The sequence below is a fragment of the Alexandromys fortis genome, unplaced genomic scaffold, assembly GCF_014885135.2.
Source record: "Alexandromys fortis isolate MF-2015 unplaced genomic scaffold, M_Fortis_MF-2015_v1.1 scaffold_152, whole genome shotgun sequence".
NCBI lineage: Eukaryota > Metazoa > Chordata > Mammalia > Rodentia > Cricetidae > Alexandromys > Alexandromys fortis.
This window is the reverse complement of record NW_026068045.1, coordinates 3,489,724-3,515,689: the sequence shown is the minus strand read 5'-3', so window position 1 is coordinate 3,515,689 and position 25,966 is coordinate 3,489,724. Positions and strand designations below refer to the sequence as shown.

The window sequence follows — 25,966 nt, the reverse complement described above, 5'->3', positions numbered from 1 at the left end:
GACTTGCTTATTTAATGTGTTGCCGATATACATTTATGTTTACCACATGCATGCCTGGAAGTCAGAAGGGGGAGTTAAATCTATTGTAACTCAAGTTTCAGAAGATTGTTACCCAGGTCCTCCGCAAGGGCAACAAGTACTTTTAACCATTGAGTCATCTATCCAATGGCCTTGCTTTAATTCATATCAAAGAGATCATGTCTCTCCTTAGTTCATTCTTACAGAACAACTTGTGAAGAGTGGAAGGTACAGGTAGATTTAGAGAAATGTTGTGTAAGTGGATCACCCTTATATTCTTCTGGAGGGCTAGTGTCATGTAATGGCATTTCAATTTTATTTTAATAAATAAAGACTGCCGGAAGATCTGAGACTAAAACAGTCCCACTGCTCAGCCTTAAACACCAGATTATGGTAACACGCACCTTTAATCTCAGTAGCCATAATGACATTCACCTTTAATCCCAGTAGCCACAATGACATGCACCTTTAATCTCACTAGCCATAATGACACACACCTTTAATCCTAGTAGCCACACTAGTTGCCATAGAAACTGGGTGGTGCATGCATTTAATCCCAGCCCTATAGAGGATTATAAATTGGGAGGAAACAGCTCTCAACACACAGTCTCATTCTGAGATTCTAAGAGGCAGGATTGCCATTTCAGACTGAGGCGAGGTAAGAGCCAGTGGCTGGCTGTTTTGCTTTTCAGAGCTTTAGGTTGAACCCCAATTTCTGTCTCTGAGTTTTTATTAATTGTGTTAAGGGATTTTATTTGGCACCCAACATGGGGCTCGAACCCATGACCCAAAGATTAAGAGTTTCATGCTCTACTGACTGAGCTAGAAAAATGCCACCACCACCCAGCGATCTGCATGCCTCTGCCAACTGAGTGTTGGGACTAAAGGCATGCACCACCATGTCTAGAGAAAGATTCCCCTCATCCTCCTAAGATTTAAGCTCCAGTTCTCATGACTGTGTAGCAAGCATCATTCATTACTTTGTCACATCTCTGGTCCCCAGAAATAATCAGTTTATCTTAGGTAAGAACTGTGACTTTCCATGTGAGCTACCTAGCTTCATCTGGAAATGAGAGGACATAGATCTTCTTTCAAGAAGACATCATCATGTGGTAGTTCACATAAGTAATCCCAACATTGAGATACTGAGGCAAGAGGACCGCCAAAAGTTCAAGACCAGCATGGCTATAGTGTGAGACCATGCTGCAAAACAACAAAACAGAAAAAACAAGAAAGGCAGCTTTAGGATGAAAATTACCTCCCTTTCACTGGAATTCATACCATTTTCACAAGCTTATTTAAAAAAGACCCTACTTCTGAAGGCAGCTAACTGCACCATACCTCCGTCTAGCACTCATATCCACAGGCTCATCATTGATATTTTCTTTGCCTGGCCTTCCAGCAGTCCTGTTGTCTCCATGAGGCCTGAGATTCCCATTGAGTTTCTCTTCATAACCCTTGACACCACTGCCATCTTGTTTGGTAGGTAACTCATGTGGCACCTCAAGGTTTGCCAAATCTTTCCTTTTGAGAAGGGCCAACATTTTCAGACGTTCCATGGCCTCATGACCCTCCATTTTGAGGCGTTTTGCCAGGACATCATCTCGCTCATCTGCCGGGTCCAAGCTCCTCTTCAAAAGATTCAGGCGAAGAGCATCTTCTGTCATTCTATCCATTCTATGGAAAAAACACAAAGAACGATCAAAATAAAGTTCCTTATGCAAACCAAAAAGCAGGTGTGAAATATTAATAATAAAAAAATGTAGTGGCATTTCATTTGTATTTTAATAAATAAAGCTTATCTGAAAATCAGAGAGTGAAACAGCCCCACTGGTTAGCCTTACAGACCAGGCAGTGGTAATACACCTTTAACACTAAAAGCCACACTAGCTGCTTCGAAACCAGACGCATGCCTTTAATCTCTGTGGTGCACGCCTTTAATCCCAGCCCTAGAAAGGATTATAAAATGGAGGAGACAGCTCTCAGCCTCATTCCGAGATTCCTAAAGGCAGGATCACCATTTCAGACTAAGGTAGAGGTAAGAGCCAGTGGCTAGCTGCTTTGCTTTTCTAACCTTTAGGTTGAACCCCATTTTTGTCTATTGAACTTTTATTAGTCATGCTCCAAAAAAATAATTCATATAACACATGTTTAAAGTTACAGATAACAGAGCTAACTTCCAATGCTATTATTGTCCTACAACATCTATATTATTTCTCCAGTAACTTTAGCAATGAAAATAAACTTCAAATACACTGCAGTCACTAAGACCTTTAATTATAAAAGGGACACGAAATCCACACTATACTCATGTAGATGGTTCTTTAAAAACAAACAAAAACATGGTGGCATACGCCTTTAATCCCAGCAGGCAGATCTCTGTGAATTCCAGGCCGGCATGGTCTACAGAGAGTTCCAAGACAAAAATTAAAAGTAAAAACAAAATCATTAATGCTGGAGATAAGAGTCTGCCTATAATCCTAGCACTTGGGAGTCTGAATCAGGAGGATCTAAAACTTCAGACCAGCTATAGCATCATATCCTGTTAACAAACAAACAACAGGGGCTGGAGAAATAACTAAGGACACTTGGTAGAAACTGGGGTTCAGCTTCCAGAACCCACAATGGCAGATTACAAGCATTAATAAAACTACTGTTCCAGGGAATCCAGAGCCCTCTCTGGTCTTTTTGTAGCCAAAACACATGTACACAAATTTTTTAAAAATAAACTGAAACAACAGCAAATAAAGCCAGCAAGAAGGCTCAGTAGGCAACGGAACTTGCTGCCAAACCTGATGACCTGAGTTCAATCCTAGAGCCCACATGGCAGAAGGAAAGAGTCGGTTCCTGAAAGTTGCCTTCTGTCCTCCAAATAAATGCTATGGCATATGCACTACCCTCCTACCCCAACAAACAAACAAACAAAAATGTTATATGTATATTATTTTTTTTGAGACAGAGTTTCTCTACATAGTCCTGGAACTCACTATGTAGACCAACAGGGCCTTGAATTCAGAGATCTGAGATCTGCCTGCCTCTCCCTTTCCAAGTTCTGGGATTAAACCACTTTACTAAATCAGCATTATCTGTAACTACATTCTAAATAATTACCTTTTATCCACAAATAAGTATGGACCTCCCTCCGCATCAAGTAAATTTCTCTCTGCAATAGATAGCAACCATTTCAGAAAACCACAATCTATCAAAATGCAGAGTTGCAGAGCCTATATAAAACACAATCCCCACAATCTTTGTAGCTTTGGAGCCTGTCCTAAAACTAGCTCTTGTAGACCAGGCTGGTCTCGAACTTATAAAGATCCGCCTGCCTCTGCCTCCCGAGTGCTGGGATTAAAGGCGTGCGCCACCACCACCCGGTATCAGAGAAATAGTCTTAACCTGAAAAGAGCACACCAACTGGTTATCCAATACCAATGGTCAGTCCCAAAAATGTATATTCAAATAACATTATACAGATGAACCCTTTTATCAACCCTCAATTCTACATAGATCTAGATAAAAAAAAACTCTTTAAACTTTAAAGAAATTATTTAACTATAACTATTTTATTTGCATATGCATGAAGATGTCAGATGCCCTGGAACCAGAGTCACAGACAGTTGTGAGATGCCATGTGGGTGCTGAGGATTGAACCTGGGTCCTCTGGGAAGAACAGCCAGTGCCCTTAACCTCTGAACCATCTCTTTAGCCCCCAAAATCTTAAAACTTCAAACGTTTTATGACTTTTCCTATATATCCCCACTAGTATCACCAAAATCTCTTCTCCACCTTTCTCCATAGTATATAAGCATACAGGCTCCAGAGAGCTGATCCAGACCAGTCAGACTGTCTGGAAGCAGAGACCAAAAGAACTGCACTGCCTAATGCGGTGACCCTCATGTTGTGGTGACCCCAGTCATAAAACTATTTCACTGCTTCTTCATAACTGTAATTTTGTTACTATTATGAATCATAATGTAAATATCTTGTGTTTTTTGATAGTCTTAAGTGACCCCTGCAAAAGGACTGTTAGCTCCCCCAAAGGGGTCACATCCCACAGGTTGAGAACCACTGGCCTGGCCTTGGAAGAAACAAAAAAAATCAGATGAGCGCCTGGAAGAGGCTCAGACCAATTGAGCCACCAGAAAGGACACTTCCAACCTAACCTGTTGAGCTGCTGCAGGCTGTGCACTGTGCTCCAGGTTTCCAGATTTGCAAGCCATCACCACTACAACTAACACCTCACCATATTCCTTCCTCTAAGTGACCCCACTAAGGTGAACTTTGGTCTGTCAACAGGCTCCCTATCCAGGATAAGCAGATGTGTGTGTGTGTTGTATCTCCTCAGGAAAAGGTAAAAAATTATACAGGCTAGGCAGTGGTGGTGCATGCCATTAACCTTAGCATTCAGACACGGGAGCAGGCGGCTCTTTATGAGTTCCATGTCAGCCTGGTCTATAAAATCTATAGAATGAGATCCAGATCAGGCAAAGATAGACAGTGAAGCAGAGAGAGAGAGAGAGAGAGAGAGAGAGAGAGAGAGAGAGAGAGGAGAGAGAGAGACGAGAGAATTATACAGTACATCTTCCCAATAAAATCAAATAGTACATCTCCCTAGTACTATGTATTTTCATATGCTGATATCTCTTGCCCATCTAATCAACCCATAAATGTTAACTATATAACACATCATGTTCAGGGTTTGGGAGTAGGAAAAAAAAAAAACATTTTTTAGTATATTAGCACACGCCTGTAATCCCAGCACTTGAGAGGCCAAGGAATATAGATTACCACATACTGATGTCATCCTGAGTGTGGTTCAGGCCAGCCTGTGTTACAGAATGAGACCTCATCTTAAAACAAATCAGAGCGAGTTCTAAGACAGCCAGGGCTATACAGAGAAAGTCTGTTGAAGCACTATTAATAAAAACTCAGAGAAATTGGGGTTCAATTGGAGATCTGAAAAGTAAAGCATCCAGCAGCTACCTTACCTTGACCTCAGTCCAAAGGTATCCTCAGTCCTCAAAAATCCTCAGTTCAAGGGACAATCCTGTCCCTTCAGGAATCTCAGAATGATACTGAGAGCTGTCTCCTCCTAATTTTTTATTTTTATTTTTTTAGATTTATTTATTTATTATGTATTTGGTGGTCTGCCTGCATGTATCCCTGCAGACCAGAAGAGGGCACCAAATCTCATTAGAAATGGTTGTGAGCCACCATGTGGTTGCTGGGAATTGAACTCAGGACCTTTGGAAGAGCAGGAAAAGCTCTTAACCACTGAGCCATCTCTCCAGCCCCACGGATTTGGGCATAACAGAGGTCTCTCTATGAAGCCCAGATTGACCTAGAACTTCCAATATAATCCAAACTAGTTTTGGATTCTCCATTCTTACACTTCAGCCTCTTAGAGTTGGGGTTACAGGAGTACATCACAATGTCCAGCTTCTCCAAATAATTACTAGTTTAATTATTTAACTTTCACAAAAGACAGAGAAGAAGCTGAACTGTATAAAAGTAAAAAGTCTCTCTCAGGATGGCCTTCTTGAAATTGTGATTCTGTCTTAGTCTTCTAAGTAATACCATGTCCAGCTAAATATTACTTTAAATAAAAGGAAAACAAGAAATTCTTCATATTTCATACCTCAATAATGAACAATAGGTGAGAAAAGGCATGGAGAATCTTTCAGTCTGCTCCTGGAAATTATTTTCTCCTAAGTACACACAAAAGAAAGACTCCTCCTACAATGTGCATTCCAAGTGACATGTTACCACAGTCAGATGCAAAAAAGTACACTAAGCAGGAAGATTATAAAAGAAATATGTGACTAAGGAAATAAGGACAAGGAAGATAGAAGGGATCAATATTTGAACAAATGCTAGAATGGGCTAAGAAGCACACACACAAAAATCATTTCATTCTCACATTCCTATGGAATTCAGGTTATTCTCATTGTGTGAAACTGTGACCAAAAAATCCACAAAAAACAAACAAAAACTTCCCTGAGAGCACACAACGAATGAGAGTGACAAGTAGTCTACACGCGCTTCTAACAACCACAACACTGTCCTTCCTTTCCCATATCAAGGCTGGAAATGGGTTTCAACTCTCAAGCAATGGGACAACTTATGCTATAGAGAGTGCGCTTCTCTACATTCTGCTTTGGCAGTAAAAACTTCAGTCTTATTTGCTATAGATACATACATGAAGACAGCAATGTACATTTTAGACCATACATTTCCCAAATTTACTCTCATAATCAGACTAATAATGCCGGGGAGTTGAAAACTGTAATCTTTGGGAAAATATGCTGGGAAGTGGTTGTGATAGAGCAAAAAGTAATCATTTAAACCTGAGAAAAGTCTCATTCATACACACACAGCCTCAATCTCAGTGGTTCCCTCATACCCATTCCCTCTCTCTGTCCTCCCACTCCACTACCGGCCGATTTCCCCTTTCCCACTATGTGAAGCCCTTACCTAAATTTCGACCAAGAGGTAACTAAGAGGCCAACAAACAGACTGTCACTAGATGGAGTCTTTAAGTGTATTTTTAATATTTATTTATTCATTATGTATACAATATTCTGTCTGTATGTCTGCAGGCCAGAAGAGGGCACCAGACCTCATTACAGATGGTTGTGAGCCACCATGTGGTTGCCGGGAATTGAGCTCAGGACCTTTGGAAGAGCAGGCAATGCTCTTAACCACTGAGCCATCTCTCCAGCCCCTTTAAGTGTATTTTTAAAAATATTTTTTAAGCTTGGGCTGAGCGGTGGCTCAGGCCTTTAATCCCAGAACTTGGGAGTTCAAGGCCTGTCTGGTCTATCTACAAATCCAAGTTCCAGGCCAGCCAGGACTGTTACTCAGATAAACCCTGTCTTGAAAAAAAAAAAAAAGAAAAAGAAAAAAATTTAAACTTTATATTTTTCTGTATAAGTGCTCCACATATATATGGACATGTATGAAGATTACATCAGATCCTACTATAGATGGTTGTGAGCTGCCATGTGGTTGCTGGGGATTGAACTCACGACCTCTGAAAGAGAAGCCAGTGCTTCTCTGAAGCAACTGAACTATCTCTCCTGCCCCAAATCATTAATCTTGGACTCTAAAATAGTGAACTGTAACAAACTTCTTGTTAATATTATAAAGTTTTTTAAAAGTTCTCAAGAGTGAACTCAGAATGGTGATGGTGACACATGCCTATCATCCCAGCATTTGGGAAGCAGAAGCAGGAGGATTGCTGCAAGTTTCAGCTCAGCTAGGCCCACACAGTGAGCCCTTGTCTCTAGAGAATAAATAAAAACAGTAATAATAACAAAAAAGAACCAATCAGGTGGTGGTGCACACCTTTGATTCCAGTACTCAGGGGAAGAGGTGGGCAGATCTCTTGTGAATTCAAAGTAAACCTGGTCAACGCACATTCAAAGAAAGCTACAGAGAAACTCTATCTCAAAACAAACAATTCTCAAGTTGTTTTCTGACCTTACCCCAAGCACAAAGGCACATACACAACCTCCTCACAAAATGGAAAAATAAATGTAACTAAATTCTTTACAACAAAACCTAGGGCAGAAAGGGAAAAAGGAAAATGATACAACTTTATTAACATCTCAAAAAAAAAAAAAAAAGTTAAAACCAACAATGGCTAGCAAGATGGCTCAGTGGGTAAAGGTACCTATCTGCTGGGAAGTCTGATGACCTGAATTCAATCCTTAGTACCTATGTAGTAGAAGGTGAGAGGCAACTCTCAAAATGATCACCTGATCTCCATATGCTCTGGTAACCACAGGTATGCACACACACACACACATGCTAATACAAAAAAAATTTAAGGGTTGAATAAATGGCTCAGTGGTTAGAGAACCCAAGTTCACTTCCCACATCAGGGAAGGTTGGTGGCTTACAACCGCCTTTAACTCCAGAGGATCCAATACCTTCTTTGGGCCCCCAGACACCTGAACATACACAATGGCATATACTCACTCATACACACAAACATAGTGGCTTTTTTTTTTTTTTTGTTGTTGTTGTTTTTGTGACAGGGTTTCTCTGTGTAGGATAGCCAAGGTAGAACAGGCTAGCCTTGAACTCACAAAGATCTCCTTGTCTCTGCCTCTAGGGCACTGGGATTAAAGGCTTGTGCCCTCACTGTCCAGTCTCAACTTTAAAAGTTTTAAATAATAGGGGCTGGAGAGGAAGGCTCAGTGGTTAAGGGCACTGGCTGCTCTTCCAGAGGTCCTGAGTTCAATTCCCAGCAACCACATGGTGGCTCATAACCATCTGTAACAAGATCTGGTGCTCTCTTCTGCACTGCAGGTATACATGCAGACAGAACGCTGTATATATAATAAATAAATCTTTAAAAAATTTAAATAATAATCATGGCCCCAGTAATGGCAGCTTTAGATAGATGTGCACTATACAGAAAGGACCTAGCACTTGTATACAGTATTTTATCTGTGTGTATGCCTGCAGGCCAGAAGGGGGTACCAGACCTCATTACAGATGGTTGTGAGCCACCATGTGGTTGCTGGGAATTGAACTCAGGACCTTTGGAAGAGCAGGCAATGCCATCTCTCCAGCCCCATTTCTCTTAATTTAGTGACAATTGTCTTAGGGTTTTTATTGCTGTGAAGAGACACTATGATGACCATTGCAACTCTTATAAAGAAAAAGATTTAATTGTGGTGTCTTGCTTACAGTTTCAGAGAAACACCAAGTAGGCTAGGCTGGCTGGCCAGCAAGCCCCAGGAATCTGTGTCCTTCTCTCCCAGTGCTAGGGTTACTAGTGGTAACTACCACGCCCAGCATTTTTCACAAGTCCTGGAGACTGAAGTCAAATCTGAGCTATTACAGACTGAGCTACTATCCAACAACCTGTTTTTGTTTTGCGATAGGGTCTCACTGCTATGTCACCCAAACTGACAAGGAATTCACTCTTCTTTTTCTTGAGAGAGGGTATCAGTGTACTCTGGCCTGTCTGGAACTCCCTATGTAGACTTGAACTCAAAGAGAAACACCTGCCTCACTCAGCCTCACAAATGCTGGGATTAAAGGGGTAAGCCACCATGCTCTGCCAGTATGGAGCTCATTCTGTAGCCCAAATGGTCTACAAACTCTAGAAGTTTTTGCTTCACAAGGGCTAGAATTTGAAGGCTGTATAATTTACACCTGACCAATTCACATATTTTAAAGATATAAATATAATTATTACACAAATAATATGTCTCAATTGGTCTTTAGATATTAGTAAATCTGTGACCTCTACTTTCAAACTTCCACATAAAGAACTTGGGTGTGGTTCAGCTGTAGAGCACTTACTAGTATGTGCAAGACCTATAGTTGATTCCTAGTGTGCACAAGCACAGAGAGAAAGAGAGAGAGATCACAAAACAAAACAAAACAAAACATTTCAATTAAATGGATGACCATGTTCTCTACCAAAGCAGAAACAATGTATTTTTCATGTCCTGGCAAATACTACAGAACAATGATTCCATCCTACACCATTTCCCACCTACCCTAATGCAGACCAGATAGCTGAGCTCCTTCCAAATTTAACTAATCCCAGCAATTAACTATGTGCTTCCCAGGAATATAATCTCTCCATTTCATTTCCCTAAAGGAGCTTAAACATACACAAACAAACCTGCAGAACAAATTCCTCAAATGGGGCTATAAAAGCCCCTAATAGAAAGCAAACTAGAGAAAGAACAAGTTTCATTTCAGAGTCTATAAGGAATGAAATTATCTCTAAATGTACCGTTTTAATGAGATGACTTTAGAGGTTGCTTCTATACCATCCTAGAAGTAGTAATTTCTGGAACTTAGCAATTGTCAGAGTGAAATATTGACAATTCCCTGAGAAAAGCATGGTACCAAGTGTGCTACTGTGAGTGCTACTGTTTCTCATTAAGAAGAGATTTACTCAACAAGTTAACAGAAGAAATTACCCTGGTCTCTGTTCAAGATAGTAATATAAAGGACATAAGCCCAAAGTGCTGCTTATATTATAATTGGCAAGGAGCTGGGCATGGTAGCTCATGCCTGTAAACCCTGCACTGGGGCAGGTAAGGCAAGAGGATTTCTGTTAAGTTCTTGACCTGCCTAAGATTACTTAAGTAAGTTCCAGAACAAGTCGTATCTCAAAAACATCAAAAACACAACACAATACTATTACTTGGCAATGATATTTTGGTGATCTGAATTAAGAATGGCCCCATAGGCTCACAGATTTGAATACTTGGTCACCAAGAAATGAGACTGTTTGAAAGGATCAGGAGGTGTGTCCTTGTTGGAAGAAGAGTGTCAATGGGTTGGCATTGAGATTTCAGAAGACCAAGCTAAGCCCAGCGGACTCTCTTCCTGCAGCTTGCAGATCTGGATGTAGAAATGTCCGGCTACTTCTCCAGCACCACGTCTGCCTATGCTCCCTGCCCTGCCCTTTTGACAATGGACTCACCCTCTGAACTATAAGCCAGCACAAATTAAATGCTTTCCTTTATAAGCTGCTGTGGTCATGGTGTCTCTTCACAGCAACAGAACAGTGACTAAGACAGATAATAACCAAGGTAAAAATAAACTTGGTAGGCGGAGACTGTAGTTCAGTGATGTTGTACATATACATCTGGTACCTTGGTTTTGATCCTTGGCACAATAGAAGGGAGAAAAGGAAGGAAAAAGAGATTTGGCAAATCTAAAACAATAATAATAATAATAATAATAATAATAATAATAATAATAATAATAATAATAATAATAATAATAACCTGGCACAAGTATGGAAGATAGGGGCTGGAGAGATGGCTCACGATTACTCTTCCAGAGGGCCCTGGCTCAACTCCTAGCACCCACATGGCAGCTTACAACTGTCTGCAATTCCAGTTTTGGGGACCCAACCTCCTCACACAAACATAAACACCAATGCACATAAAATAAAAATAAATTATTAAAAAGAAAGTATGGAAGATATTGGCAGACTGCTACAAATATCACCAGAGCTATAAGGTATCAACCCTAAGTGCTAATTCTAAAGAGAAGTACAATTTAATTAACTCTCTCCTGAGACAAACAGTACTTCTCCAAAATTAAGTAGACATATAAGAAGCTGTTTTAGAATCAATCAGACTAGTTATCAATGGTCCTATTTAAACTGAAGCACACAGAAAATAATGGTTCCTTTTTCATAAAAACCCTACTCTCCACCCCAACCCCTCTTTTATTTCCCCCCACTAAATGTATTTGGTTGAACTGAGTTTGGATCAAACACTCAGATTTGGGGCAACTAAGACCAAGGTATTAAGAGCCCACAGACGGTTTTTATTTTTAATTACATGCACATATATGCCTGTGTCTATGTGGGGGTATGTGTACATGAATGCAGGTGCCCATGGAAGCCACAAGAGGACGTCAGATACCCTTAAGCTGGAGCTACAGGAGGCTGTAAGACACTTGTGTGGGTGCTAGGAAGTGAACTCAAGCCCTCTGGAAGAGCAGTACATGCTCTTAACCGCCGAGCGGTCTCTCCAGTCTCCGAAATGGCTTTTGTGACTATGACTTAAGGGAGAAAATAATTCAGAGTACTACCAGAAAGAACTTCAAGACCACAAGGACAGAATAGATTCTCAGTGACTTTCCTTGCTGTTTCAATTTAATAAAACTAAGACTTCTCTTGAGATATTTTTGTTTAAATTTTTTTCTCCCGCCCCACTCTAGGCCCTCTTTCAAAGTTTTTAATAGTTTCATTATAACTTATTGCCTAGGCTCCATTTTACTCTGCTAATCAAACTTGTCTATCTCAGTCTTCTGTAGGCAGCGTCACTCCTACAGGGTGGCATATACTACCACCCTTGGCCCCTACCACCCCTTACTGTGCTTCCACATAAACACCACCTGATAAAACATAATCCTAATAAAATGTGTATTCTAGCCAGTGGTGCACGCCTTTAATCCTAGCACTCAGGAGGCATAGACAGGTGGATCTCTGTGAGTTCAAGGCCAGCCTGGTCTAAAGAGCAAGTTCCAGAACAGGCTCAAAAGCTACAGAGAAACCCTGTCTTGAAAAAAAAATAAAATAAAAAACAATAAAAATGTGTATTCTCCCAATTTTTTAATAATACTGTTGCTCACTGCCAATATTATAATTAACTTCCTGAGCCAACAAGATGGTTCAGTGGGTAAAAGGTTTTTGGGACTAGCTTGGTGCTTCCCAGGGCTCACATGGTAGGAAAAATTTCAGAATGCTGTCCTATGACTTCCACATGTATACCACTCCTCTACTTCAATACTAAACAACAACAAAATAAAAGAAAAAAAAAACACGAAAACTCCCCACTAAAACTCAATAAAATCTAAGGGAAAAAATATGGTTCCTATGTGAATATACCTTTGGAAAAATTCTCCCAGTTCTACAATTCCACTTACCTCAAGTGCCTGTTCTGCAGAACAACTTCTGCGCTCTCTCACTCTCGTTCTCTCTCACACACACCCACACACATATGCACAGACTAACAAGCCCTGGAACGTGAACTCCTACTACCGGTAGTGGGGGAATCTGTGCCACCCCACCCTTTCCACCACCTTCCCAAACTTTTGGGGTATACAAATTCTTAAGCTCCATTCCAGACACAGGGATACACAAGCCTGATGACCTTTATTCAATCCTCAGAATCTATCCAAAAAAAAAGAAGAAGAAAAAAGAAAGAAAAAGAAAAAGGAAAGAAGTCAGTCTACAAAGTTGTCCTCTGACCTCCACACCAATGCCATCGTTCATACACATAAACATACCATACACAAACACACAAAAGCAATAATAAAGGGGGCTGGAGAGATGGTTCAGTGGTTAAGAGCACTTGCTGCTCTTGAAGAGGACCCAGGTTTGGTTCCCATCTACATGGTGGTTTCCATCTATCTGTCTTAAACTCTAGTTCCATGAAATCTGGCATCCTCTTCTGACCTCCACAGGCATCAGGCACAAATGTGGTGCAAATACAAACATGGAGGCAAAACACTCATATACATAAAAATAAATCTAAAATAGCAAACATTTAAAACATTACAACAAGCATACACACATATTTTTTTTTGTCTAAACATCTTGGAGGTATAAGCAGGATTATCAGGAGTTAAAGACCACATGAGATCTACCTTAAAGGTGTGTGTAGAAGCAGTGACAGTTGGAAAGATGGATCATCAGTTAAGAGCAGTGGCTGCTCTTGCAGAGGATCCCAGTTCAATTCTCAGCATCCACATGGTGGTTTACAACCATCCCTTAAGCCCAGTTCCAGGGGATCCTGGTACATATACATGCATTCAGGCAAAACATTCATACACATATAGTAAAATAAATCTAAAAAAAAAAGGTAAACATCAAGGAACACCTCCACACTCCAGGCTAGAGACATGGCTCTGTACTTGTGCGCCTGGTATACAAAGGACCCTAGAATCAATTCCCAGCACCAGGAAGCCCACAAATAGATTCAGTTTGTAGGCTATAGCTAAAATAATATAGCAAGTCAGAAAAAGAATCAAACAGAAATTTTGTTTGGCTTGGTTTTTCAAGACAGGGTTTCTCTGTGTAGCCCTGGCTGGCCTGGAACTTACTTTGTAGACCAGGCTCACCTCAAAGTCAGAGATTCTGCCTGCCTCTGCCTTCTGAATGCTGGGATTAAAGATTTGCCACCAGGCTGGGCATCTACTAGACCTATAAAGAAGAGTCAACACTAGTAATTCTCAAACTGTTCCATCAAATAGAAAAGAAGCCATTCTTTATTTTTAATATTTATTTATTTGTTATGTATACAATATTCTATCTGTGTGTATGCCTGCAGGCCAGAAGAGGGCACCAGACCTCATTACAGATGGTTGTGAGCCACCATGTGGTTGCTGGGAATTGAACTCAGGACCTTTGGAAGAGCAGGCAATGCTCTTAACCTCTGAGCCATCTCTCCAGGCCCCAAGAAGCCATTCTTTTAAGCCAGCATTAGCCTGATACCAAACCGAGAAGCTTAATCAAAAAAGAAGGGAGGGAGAGAAAAAAAAAAGTGGCTATCTACAAGCCAAAGAGACGGCTCAGTGGATAAACATGCTTGCTGTCCTGACTAAAGACCTGAGTTTGGTCCCCAGGGACCCGAAGAGAAAACTAAGTTCTCTGAGTTATCTTCTGACCTCCACACACATGCGAGGATGGAACTTGGAAGACTGAGCTCTAGCAAATTAGGGTGCGAGTAAAACTAACTGGACAGCTTAGGGAATGAGCAGGCAGCCCTTCTAGTCAGTCCTGTGCTAAAATCCTAAAAGTTTAACCTCAGACTAGGCATGTAACTCTGGTAGAGTTCTTACCTACCATGCACAAAGCCCTGTTTGATCTCCAACTAACAGAAAACAAAATGTGGTGCGGGAGAATTGTCTGTAATCTGTCAATCATGTTATAAATAAAGGCAGGAAATATAGGTGGGAAAACCAGACAGGAAGTAGAAATGATGTAATGAGAGCAGGAGAATTCTGGGAAGGAGGAAGTTGATTCCTCCCATTCCTGCCTAGACCACTGAAGCAGCAGGATGTGACCTGCTCCACTGAAAAAGGTACTGAGCCACATGGCTAACATAGATCAGAAAAATGGGTTAATCAAGATGTGAGAGTTTGCCAGTAAGAGGCTAGAGCTAATGGGCCAATCAGCTTTATAACTTATAGAAATCTATGTGCGATTTTCTTTTGGGCTAAACAGCTGGGTGATCTGGTAGGAGGACAGAAAACACAAAACAAGCAGGCCCTTCATGTTACAAAAATGGGTTAGGTACTAAAAAGCACAACTTCACAATACCTACAACTTCATATTACTAACAAAAGAAGTCTATGTCAAAACTTAAGACACCAAAGACAGTAATTTAAATCTGTGCAAGAACAGAGATTTGTAAAACCAGACCCAGTAGTAAGTACCTGTAATCCCAATACTTGAAAGACAGAAGCAAAAGGAGCACAAGTTCAAGTCCAGTGTGGGAAACATAGTGATTTTGAGGTTAGCCTAGGCTATAGAGTGATGAGACCTTGACTCAAAGGGGAAAAAAGTGCACTTTTTAAAAAAAAAGATACAAGAGTGCCCACTCAATTAAGGCACTCCACAGAAATCTAATAAACCCTTATTATATGATATATCAGTTTAAATTTCTTCCCACTCTAAAAGGTCTCTCAATCCTTGTACATCAGTACCATTATTCTGAAAAATCAGATAGGAACAATCATAAACTCACAGAAAAACCAGCTGTAATAGTGTAACCTTTTGGCTAACATACTTTCTCATTTCCAAAACAAAGCTACTTCATACATACCACATCTAGGAAGCAAATACACAGAATGTAAGCAAAAGAACAGTGAATTAAATGACAGAACTATAATTTTTAAATGAATGTAGATCAGTGAAAGATACAATCACTTCAAATGAATTTCAAAGTTGGAACACTTAAGTGTTTAGATGCTTAGTACAATTTCAAACTTATCCTTACTTCTACACAGTGTATTTCCTCGTATAGAATCCTACAGCAGATAGCAGAAACACCATATTAAAATCAAATTTTTTTTAAAAATTCAAAAGAATACATTAGAGATATTAATGGCTTTATTATCTGGCTTTTTTACTTCTTGGTTATGTGCAACCCCTTTCACCCACTCCTCCAGAAACCTATGGAATTCTTTTAGAAACAGTACCAATTCCTCAAAAGTATCTGAACAAATTATACCTGTTCAATCTCTAATGCTAATTTCTCTTCTAGTTATGCCCTTCTCAAGTAAAAACACTCTGAATGAAAGCAGAAAAAGATCCAGAAAAAACTGCCTCACACTTCTCCCTTTTCCTTTGGTTTTTAGTTTAGTTTTTCAAGACAGAGTTTCTCTGTGTAACAGCTCTGGCTGTCCTAGAACTTGCTTTATAGACCAAGCTGGTGGCTTTGAACTCAGAGATCCTCCTGTCTCTGCCTTCCTGAGTGCTGGGATTAAAAGCGTCCACCACCACTGCCCAGCCCTGACTCACCTTAAAGTTATTACTGCCCCCATGTATATGGTTGCTACTATCTGTACACAGCAGTGCATTCTCATTTGCTCCAACACAAATACCTGCTGTTTTAAGACAGCAAAGAAAAATATGTGTGCATGTGTGTCAAAAAGATATCCTTCTATGCTCTAAGCCTCCTTCATCTCTTTGCCCACAGCACAAGCAAGCAGAGATGACGTAGACTTCCTTATATAAGAGTCTGTGATTTCCTAGACTGCAGGCCTTCCCTTTGTGTTCTGTATATGCTTACACACACGAGAGCGCGCACATTCTCATTTCTTCTCACAAGCCCCTGGCATGATGCCAGCACTCAGTCAGCTGGTTGATTCCATTCACAGAGCAGGGTTGGAGTTAACATGTAAGGGGGAGTAGCAGGGTAAGGGGAGCTAGAACCATCCTGCTGCAGACAAAAGACATTTTTTAAAATGAAGGGGGAAGGGAGGGGGGAGGAGAAGGAAAGAGGTTAAGGAGGGAGGCAAGAGACTCCAGAGAAAATGAACCTTAACATCATTCTGCTTATGGCATCATCCTCTGTACTGGAGCCAAAACCCTTACCATTACAAGCAAACGGATAAGGCAGAAGGGAAGGGGATCCAAACAGAAAAGATATTTGTATAAGAAAAAATTATTCCGTAACAGATTTTAAAAAGCAACAGTGTTTTATTACTTCAATTCTACCAGAAACCACACAGTGAGGAAACTGTTGTGAAAAACTCAAAACAACTGAGCTTCTACTTTTAGATAAAGAAAAAGGTGTGGTGGGGGTGGACAGTTAAGGTACTTATATAATCTCTACTCTCTCCCTTAGCTGCCAAGAAAACTGAAGACAAAAAAGGGATAAATAAACATAAAAGGAAGAAAAGGAAAGATGGATTTAGACTGCACGTTTCCTTCCCCTCCTGGAGTGTGTGGGGTCCGTCATTCTCTTTCCTATTGTGTCTTTCCTACAATAAGAGAAGCTCTCAGAGGTGGCCCCATGCAAAGCAGCCCCTACGAGACCTGCACAAACCTGGTCTCCAATCCGGTACAATGCTCTGACAATCACAAGGCGTACTGTTATATTAAACAAAAGAAATGGAGGGATGCTTACTTTTACCCATGATGCCTAGCGGGGGGAGCCAGTTGTAGCCGGTTTATAACCTCAGGACATGGGGTTTTCTCTTAATTTTAAGAAGTCGTTTGTGGTAGAAAAGTCAGTTATTTTTCCCACCCTAACTACCCCCTCCCCATTATTCTGGCCTACTGCCAAAGTTTGCCTTCATTCATGGGAGCTAGTTTCCTCTGAAATCATGATGCTTTAACTGTTTAGTTTCCAAAGTCAATATCCAAGGCTACAAAAAACAAAACCAAAAAAACAAACAAAACAACCCACAAAATCAATACCAAAGTATGACCCCCCAAATACTACAAAACAAACACACACTATTAACCTCCTTATTTAAGCCCCCCTTACCACCACCACCCCACTACAAACCGTCAAACTCAATCTTTGTAAATACTGAATTACAGGAGTGTGCCTTCAAGTCAGACTCAAGCTAATTTTCTCCACCCTTACTCAAAGTGCCGTGTGTAGGACAGGTACTGATAAAGCAGCAGACATGGTCAAACTTTGTTTGAGATAGGGTTTCACTATGTAGCTCTGGATATCCTGGAACTCACTATGTAAACCAGGATGGTCTCAAACGCCAAGATTAAAAAAGAAAAAAAAAAAAAAAACCACCAAGATTAGCCAGTCTCTGCTTTCCAGTGCTAGGATTAACCACACATGCCACCACATCCAGCTCAAACATTAAAAAAAAAAAAAAGAAAAAAAAAAGACATCACACTGGAGCCCAAACTGGCCTTGAACTGCCAGCTTTAGCATCATCCTGAATGCTAGAACTACAGGTGTTTAGCCACCACACCCAGTTTCAAATTTTTTTTCTCTAAAGCTGTCCTACAGGTAATTGCTGACATAGCCCTATCAATTCACACCATTTGTGACAACTGAAGGCCGATCTAACACCTACCACAGCAAAGTTTTACAGCACTATGTGTAATAGTATATGCACAGCCACACTGAGTTTGGAGTTTTACATTTAGCAGACTGATGTGACATAAATGTCATAAGTGCTAGACAAGTACCCTGCCAATGAGCTATACCCTCATTCCTCTTTTTTTTTTTTTTTTTTTTTTTTTTGTGTGTGTGTGTGTGTCAGGGAGGGGTGCTGCTGCTGTTGCGGATTGAAAACCCAAAGTCTTTTACATGTTAAATGTACCTTCAGTTCTGTGAACACTTTTTAGAAGGTATGGATTACCCTGAAGATGCAGTTACAGGTCACTTTGAGCTGCCTAATGTGGGTGCTGGTAACCAAAATAGGGCCCTCTGTAGAATAGTAAGAGCACGTAACCACCGAACCATCTCTCCAGTACCCCAGGCACATGCTTTGAAAATGGTTCATGATGAGGCTGAAGAGATGGCTCAGCAATTAAGAGCACTGGCTGTTCTTGTAGAGGACCCAGGTTCAATTCCCAACACCCACAAAGGCAGTTCACAGTTGTCGGTAACTCCAGTTACAGGGTACCTGACACCCTCGTGCAGGCTAAACACCAATGCACAAGAAAAAAAAAGTTTATCAATGGCTCAACAGTAAGAGTACTTACTGCTCTTGCAGGGACCCAGGTTTGGTTACTAGCACCTACATGGTGGTTCGCAACCATTTGTAATTCTGGTTCCAGAGGATCCAACATTCCTTCTGACCTCTGAGGGCTACTGTATGCATATACATGGCGCAAACATACACTCAGATGCCACACACACACGTATAAAAAAAAATCAAAATAGTTTATGCAGAACAGGGGTGTAGTTCTGTAACAGCTATTTTTAAAAACCTAAATGTGAAGTACACATGTGAAGAGCTTAAAAAAAAATCAAGGCCCCTATATAGTGAGTTAGAGGCTAGTCTTATCTACAAGAAACCCTATCTCCCCCTAACCAAGACAGCAGAGATTAAAGGCCACCACACTGATCTCTTAACTAAGGGTGTTAAATGTTTTAAGATCTCTGTCTACCCAGGAACTAAAACTTTTATAAACAACTACAAGGGGTGTAAGTGCTCTTCTGTTGATAACATACCATCAATATTTTAATATGAAGAGTCTGTTTCATTTGATTATGTGAAAATCAAAATAAAATTACAAGGCTGGTCGGTGCGGGGTGCACGCCTTTAATACCAGCACTTAGGGGGCAGAGGCAGGTGGATCTCAGTGAGTTTGAGGCCAGCCTAGTTTGTTTGTTTATTTATTTATTTTTGGTTTTTCGAGACAGGGTTTCTCTGTGGCTTTGGAGCCTGTCCTGGAACTAGCTCTTGTAGACCAGGCTGGTCTCGAACTCACAGAGATCCGCCTGCCTCTGCCTCCCAAGTGCTTGGATTAAAGGCGCACGCCACCATCGCCCGGCCAGCCTAGTTTACAAATTGAATTCTAGGACAGTCAGGACTGTTACACAGAGAAACCCTGTCTCAAAAAAAACAAACAAAATGCAAATCAAGACCTATATGAGAATGTCTCACAAAACTCTTTATTCCTCCCCAATAGTAAGACTGAGAGGTAAGGCTTATTGACAGAGTCACTTACTAGGACGCAAGCCAGGCCCTGGTTCTAACTCCAGCGTTCTGAGTACTTAAGTAAACAAACAGTAGCATTTTCTTAAAAGGAGTCTCCCTTAATGTGCTCACTCAATAAGCCTTAAACACGCAGCTGAGGCTAGAGCTCAGTAGGCAGGGTATCTACCTGGTCCTGGTTCAATCCCTAGCACCACGTAAAACTGGACACACCCGTAATTTCAGGACCTAGAGTAAGTGGGGGGTCATCCTTCTACATAGTTAGCTCGAGGACAGTCTGAGTTAAAAGGAACCCTGACTGGAAACAACAACAAAAGGATTTACAGGTCTAACAAGATGGCTCAGAAGTTTAAGAGCATTGGTTGCTCTTCTAGGGGACCCAAGTTCAGTTCCAAGCACCCACATGGTGACTCACAACCATCTGTAAGTCTAGTTCCAGGGACTTCAATCAATGCCCTTTTCTGGCCTCTGAGGACACCAAGCATGAAAGTGGTACACAGGCATAATGCAGGCAAAACACCCATATACATAAAATAACTTTTTAGAAATAGTTGGCCATATTCTACTCAATGAATTCATCACTATATAGGAATAAAGAGATTATACCAGGTATACTTCATCTTTCATTTAATAGACATTTCTGTGAGGGTGTTTTCTTTCCCAAAAGAACTGAGGAATTCACTGTATACCCCTAGAAAACAGAAACATAATGATCACCTACAGCATTAATTAACATCTATAAAATTGTAATTAATCTTATCAGTTCAGAGTCCACAAGATGGGGTAGTACTAAATTTCTGATCTAGTTTTATCCTTGCATACTATTGGTTCTGGGTGACCAGGAGTATAAACACCTAATTTCTCTCTTTCTTTCTTTTTCTTTTTTTTTTTGATTTTTTGAGACAGGGTTTCTCCATAGCTTTTGGTTCCTGTCCTGGAACTAGCTCTTGTACAATAGGCTGGCCTCGAACTCACAGAGATCCGCCTGCCTCTACCTCCGGAGTGCTGGGATTAAAGGTGTGCGCCACCACCGCCAGGCCGAACACCTAATTTCTTAATCTTGACTAATGACTTGGTTTCATTCTCTATTTCCCATCCTCTATCTTTGTAAAGGCATCGAGTTCTATTTTAGGCAAGTCACAAATGCTTGCATTTATCTAACAATACAATTTAACCCTTGGCTGGATAGGATGATGAATATCCATAATCGTAGCAATTGACAGAGATAAGGATTGTTATACGTTCCAATCCAATTGATCTACAAAGAACATTCCAGACCAATCAGACCTTCACAGCAAGACTTATCTCCAATGAGATGGCTCAGTGAGTAAAGGTTCTTGCCACCAAACCTGATAACCTGAGTTTTATCATTCAAACCCATATGCTAAAAGGAGAGCACAGACTCCTGCAAGTTGTCAGATGTCCATGCACGTTGTAGCAGGTGTGCGCATACAAACACTCACACATTCTCTCTCTCTCTCCTCCCCCCTCTCCCTTAAGGACCAGAGAGATGGCTCAGCAGTCAAGACTACTTGCTGCTCTTACAAGAAGACCTAAGTCTAGTTCCCAGCCAGCTCCATAGGGATCCAACACCTCTAGCCTCCATGGGCACCAGCACTCATGCGCACATTCAGACACAGACATACACACAATTAAAAATAAATCCAAACACGCCCCCCCCAAGCCCAACTCAACCCAAACATCTGTGTTCATGCTCTTCACCACTGAGCCATCACTCTAGTCCCTGGAAGAAGACACTTAAATTAGATTTTTAAAATTCATTTTCAGGGCTGGAAATGGCTTGGAGTCCTGGCTGTTCTTCTAGAGGACTGGGGTTCATCATCCACATAGCAGCTCACAACAGTCTGTTACTCCAAGATCTGACAACCTCACACAGCCATACACACAGGCAAAACACCAATGCACAGAAAATAAATTAGTTAAAATAAAATGTGTTTATTTTTGGTTGGGTGTGGGGTTGCAGCATGCCTCTAATCCCATCACATAAGAGGAAGAGGATCTCTAAGTTTGAAGCCAACCTGGTCTATATACTGAGTTCCAGAATAGTCAGAACTACATAATGAGACTTTGTCTCAAAACACCAAAATAATAATTAAATAATAATAGTGATATAAATAAAATATTTTTATTTTAGGTAAATGGGTGTTTTTCTTATATGTATGTCTGTGTGCCACTTGCATTTAATGCCCACAAAAGCCAGAAGAGGGTGTCTGATACCCTGTAGACCAGACTGGCCTTGAAATCACAGGTATACCTGCCTCTGGCTCCCAAGTGCTGGGATTAATGGTATGGGGCACCTCCACCCGGCTAAAGATGGCTTAGCTGTCATATGGGTGCTGGGTCTTCTGGAAAAGCAGACAGTGCTCATAATCACTGAGCCATTTCTCCGGCCCCTTAATATTTAAAATTAAAAATTTTTAATTAAAATTTTAAAAAGGTTGTTAGGTTTATTTTTTTCTTTTTGGACAGGTGTAGTAGTATATACCTTTAATATCAATCAGGTAAAGGCAGGCAGATCCCTGTGAGTTCAAGGCCAGCCTGGACTACAGAGCAAGTGCCAAGTTAGCTGGGGTGTCACACTAAGATTCTGTCTTAAAAACTGCCGGGTGGTGGTGGTGGTGCACGCCTTTAATCCTAGCACTCAGAGGAGGCAGAGACAGGTGGATCTTGTGAGTTCGAGGCTAGCCTGGTCTACAAGAGACAGTTCCAGGACAGGCTCCAAAGCTACAGAGAAATCCTGTCTTGAAAAACCAAAAAAACAAAAAATAAACAACAACAAAAATGAATAATTCAAATTTTTTAATTTAAATATAGGGAGGGTCTAAGGAAATAGCTCAATGATTTAAAAAAAATACTTGCTGCTCTTGCAGAACCCACATGGGTTCACAACCACCCATAACTCAGAGGACCCGAGTTCAATTCCTAGCTCACAACTGTCTGTGACTCCAGTTCCAGGTAATCTGGCATCCTCACACAGACACATGAAGGCAAAACACCAGTGCGCATAAGATAAAAATAAATTTTTAAAAATTCAAAAATTAAATACAGTAATAAAAGGACTTTGGATCAAAGCAGGATCCTAATTGGGAGTCCAAGGACAAACTCTATTAATACATTTCTATTTACAACAATAAACTTGTAAGTGATCAAAAAATTTTAAGGCAGAAGTGGAGAGACTAGGGCCAGAAAGATGGCTAAGTAAGTGTAAAAGGCATTTACCACCAGGCTTAATGATCAGATTTTGATCTCTGGAACTCACATGTTGGAAGAAGAGAATAGACTCCTAAAAACTGTCCCCTGGCCTCCCACCACAAGCAAGCTATGGCTGACATGCAGCTACATAGTCATACATACATACACACAGACACAAATTTTAAATGATGCAGATACTCCTCAATGTACAAATGGTGCACATACATACATGCAGCTCCTTACATAAAAATAAATATTTTTTTGATTAATTGTTCCTCTCCAGGAGCATTACAAGAAAGAATTTTTGGCTGTCCCAAGATTAGACATATTTTATCCTTTTACTGAGCAGCTTTGCAAGAACTTACTCTCTTTCTCTCTCTCTTTTCTCTCTGGTTTTTCAAGACAGGATTTCTGACTCTTCTGGAACTCTCTTTGTAGACCAAACTGGATCCGCCTAGCTCTCCCTCCCAAATGCTGGGATTAAAGGTGTGTGCCACCACTGCCTGGTTGGAACTGTCTTTATTATAATGAAGGAAAAAATATAATCATGGCTAGGCATGGCACGATGACTCAAAACACTTACTATTCCAGCACTAGAGACTGAAGCAGAGGGCTTGCTACAAGTTTAAGGCCATCCTGGGCTACAATGAATTCCAGACCAGCCTGAGCTGCAGAGTGAAATTGTCTCAAAACAAAATAAACAAACAAGGAGTTTACTGGGGCTGGAGAGATGGGTCAGAGGTTAAGAGCACTGGTTGCTCTTCCAGAGGACCTGAGTTCAATTCCCAGCAACCACATGGTGACTCACAACCATCTATGAGATCTGGTGCTCTCTTTGGGGGTACAGGCATACATGCAGGCAAAGTATTATATACATAATAAATAATTTTCTTTTTTTTTTTAAGCGTTTACTGGTAAGAGCTGCTCAAACACAGATTTTGTTTCTTTCGAAGAGTTGCTTTGTTTTGCTGAGCAGGCTTTCATTTTGTGTCCCAAATTTGGCCTGAAATTCTCAGTCCTTTTGTCTCAACCTCCTGACTGGGATCATACAAACAGATTTTTTGGTGAAGAGTTCCCACAAAAAATTCCAAGACTGGGTTTTCAATAATTTAATGTACCAATTATTGCTATAATACAATGTGTTCTAGCCGATCAGAACAGGTTTTAAACCTCAGTCCTAGTAACTTTAAGAAGCAGAGTTCTTTGTTGTAGAAGAATGTCCTAGGTACTCTGTTAAGCAGCACCTCTGGCCTCTAGACACCAGATGACAACAGCACCAACAATTCTAGCATGAAGAACAAAAAGGTCCCTTTCTCCCATACAATACCAAATATCTACTGAAAGAGAAACTCCTCCCAGATGAGAATCACTCTAGCAAACAACACTGATATCATTCTGCTCTCAAGATTTGATTTTGTCCAACAATCTCAACCTTGCAAATGAACATGAATACTACCCAGAGGAGGCATTCTACAAATGGTTAGCACGTGGTATTTACACACCACACCAAACTAAAGCAGTAGTTCCCTTCTGGAGATAGATGACAAGAAAGGGGACAAAGATTTCTGGGTTGAGTGAGATAGCTCAGCTGATCAATGCACTTGCTGCCAAGCATGATGACCCAAGTTCAATTCCAGAGGAGAGAATTCATTCTCACAAATTGTCTTCTAACCTCCACAAGCATAACATGGCACATGCATGTTATGCACAAAATAAACGAATAAACATAATTTTAAAAAAGATTTCTGGGTAGAGGTAATATTCTGTATCTCTAGCTAAGTAATTTTTTCCTGTATATACATTGTACATTGGGGACTGTTTTAACAAAATTTAAGTTAGGCACTGTAGTGCACATCTTTAATCTGGGAGGATGCAAGAGAATCTCTGTGAATAATACAAAGCCAGCCTGGTCCGCATAGTGAGTTCCAGGACAATCAGAACTATGAGAGACTCCAGTCTCCCAAAAAGAAATTAATATTTTGATAAGCAGAGACCGACAGCAATGAGGTATAGAACTGAGGAATCTAAAAAGCAGGGCTATATGTCACTAAACATTTCTTAATGTTTTACCCTTGAAATTCAAGACAGTGGCAGTATTCTGATCCTCCCTTTCTTTATCCATACAGTTCCAGTTACCTACTCTTTTTTATGCAAAAACTTTTTAAGCTTGATCTCAGTCAGTATCAAGTATCCTGCTCATCTGTAAAAAGAAAGGAAGGGAAGGAGGGAATTCTAATTGGCCAAGATAATTTGGGAGAAAAATTTAAAAATCTAAAAACTAAACCTAAAAAAGCACCTCTCAAAAGAAGTAGATGCTACATTCTAACAGGGAAGTAAAATAAAGGGGACAATATAAAGCAGTGGTTCGAAACCTTCCTAGTACTGTGACCCTTTAATATAGTTCATGACACCCTCAACTATAAAATGATTCCATTGCTATTTCATAACTGCAATTTTGCTACTGTTATGAATCCTAATGTAAATATATGATATGCAGGATATCTGATATTAGACAATCAAAGGGGTCAAAATCCACAGGTTGAGAAACACTGATCTCAAGCAAATTAAAAACTAAAAGGGACAACAAAGAGAATAACTCAAAGGCTTAAGAAAAGAAGTATTTTGGGGGCTGGAGAGATGGCTCAGAGGTTAAGAGCACTGACTGCTCTATCAGAGGTGCTGAGTTCAATTCCCAGCAACCATATGGTGGCTCACAACCATTTGTAATGCATTCTGGTACCCTCTTTCAGCCTGCATTGCAGACATACATTCAGGCAGAACACTGTATACATAATAAATTAAAATAAACCTTAAAAAAATAGAAGTATTTTCATAGGCAAATTCCAAACAGCAACTGAAATACTAACTTTTGAGGAATCCAAAAGAATCATGTTGTTCCATTTATACATTCATATATTTCATGCCAGGCATAGTGACACACACGCCTTTAATACCAGCACTGAGGAGACAGAGGCAGGTGGATCTCTATGAATTCTAAACCAGCCAAAGATATATAGTCAGACCCTTCTTAAAACAAAATCAAAAAAAAAAAAAAACAAAAAAAACACCCAAAATCTGTGAAAAAAAA

The 25,966-nt window shown here is 40.4% G+C and overlaps 1 protein-coding gene across 6 annotated transcripts in view; it reads right to left on the bottom strand.

Moving 5' to 3' along the window:
- Gatad2b (GATA zinc finger domain containing 2B) overlaps positions 1 to 25,966 on the bottom strand; it is a 66,221-nt gene that overhangs the window by 20,236 nt on the left and 20,019 nt on the right. For 4 of the 6 annotated variants that reach the window (XM_050118770.1, XM_050118769.1, XM_050118773.1 and 1 more), the window contains one exon: positions 1,360 to 1,695. In XM_050118770.1, the coding sequence (XP_049974727.1) occupies positions 1,360 to 1,694 (335 nt within the window). In that variant the 5' untranslated portion in view covers position 1,695. Of the gene's footprint in view, positions 1 to 1,359; positions 1,696 to 3,129; positions 3,182 to 20,271; positions 20,357 to 25,966 lie in introns of those variants that run through there. The other 2 variants (XM_050118771.1, XM_050118772.1) reach the window with 2 other exon arrangements.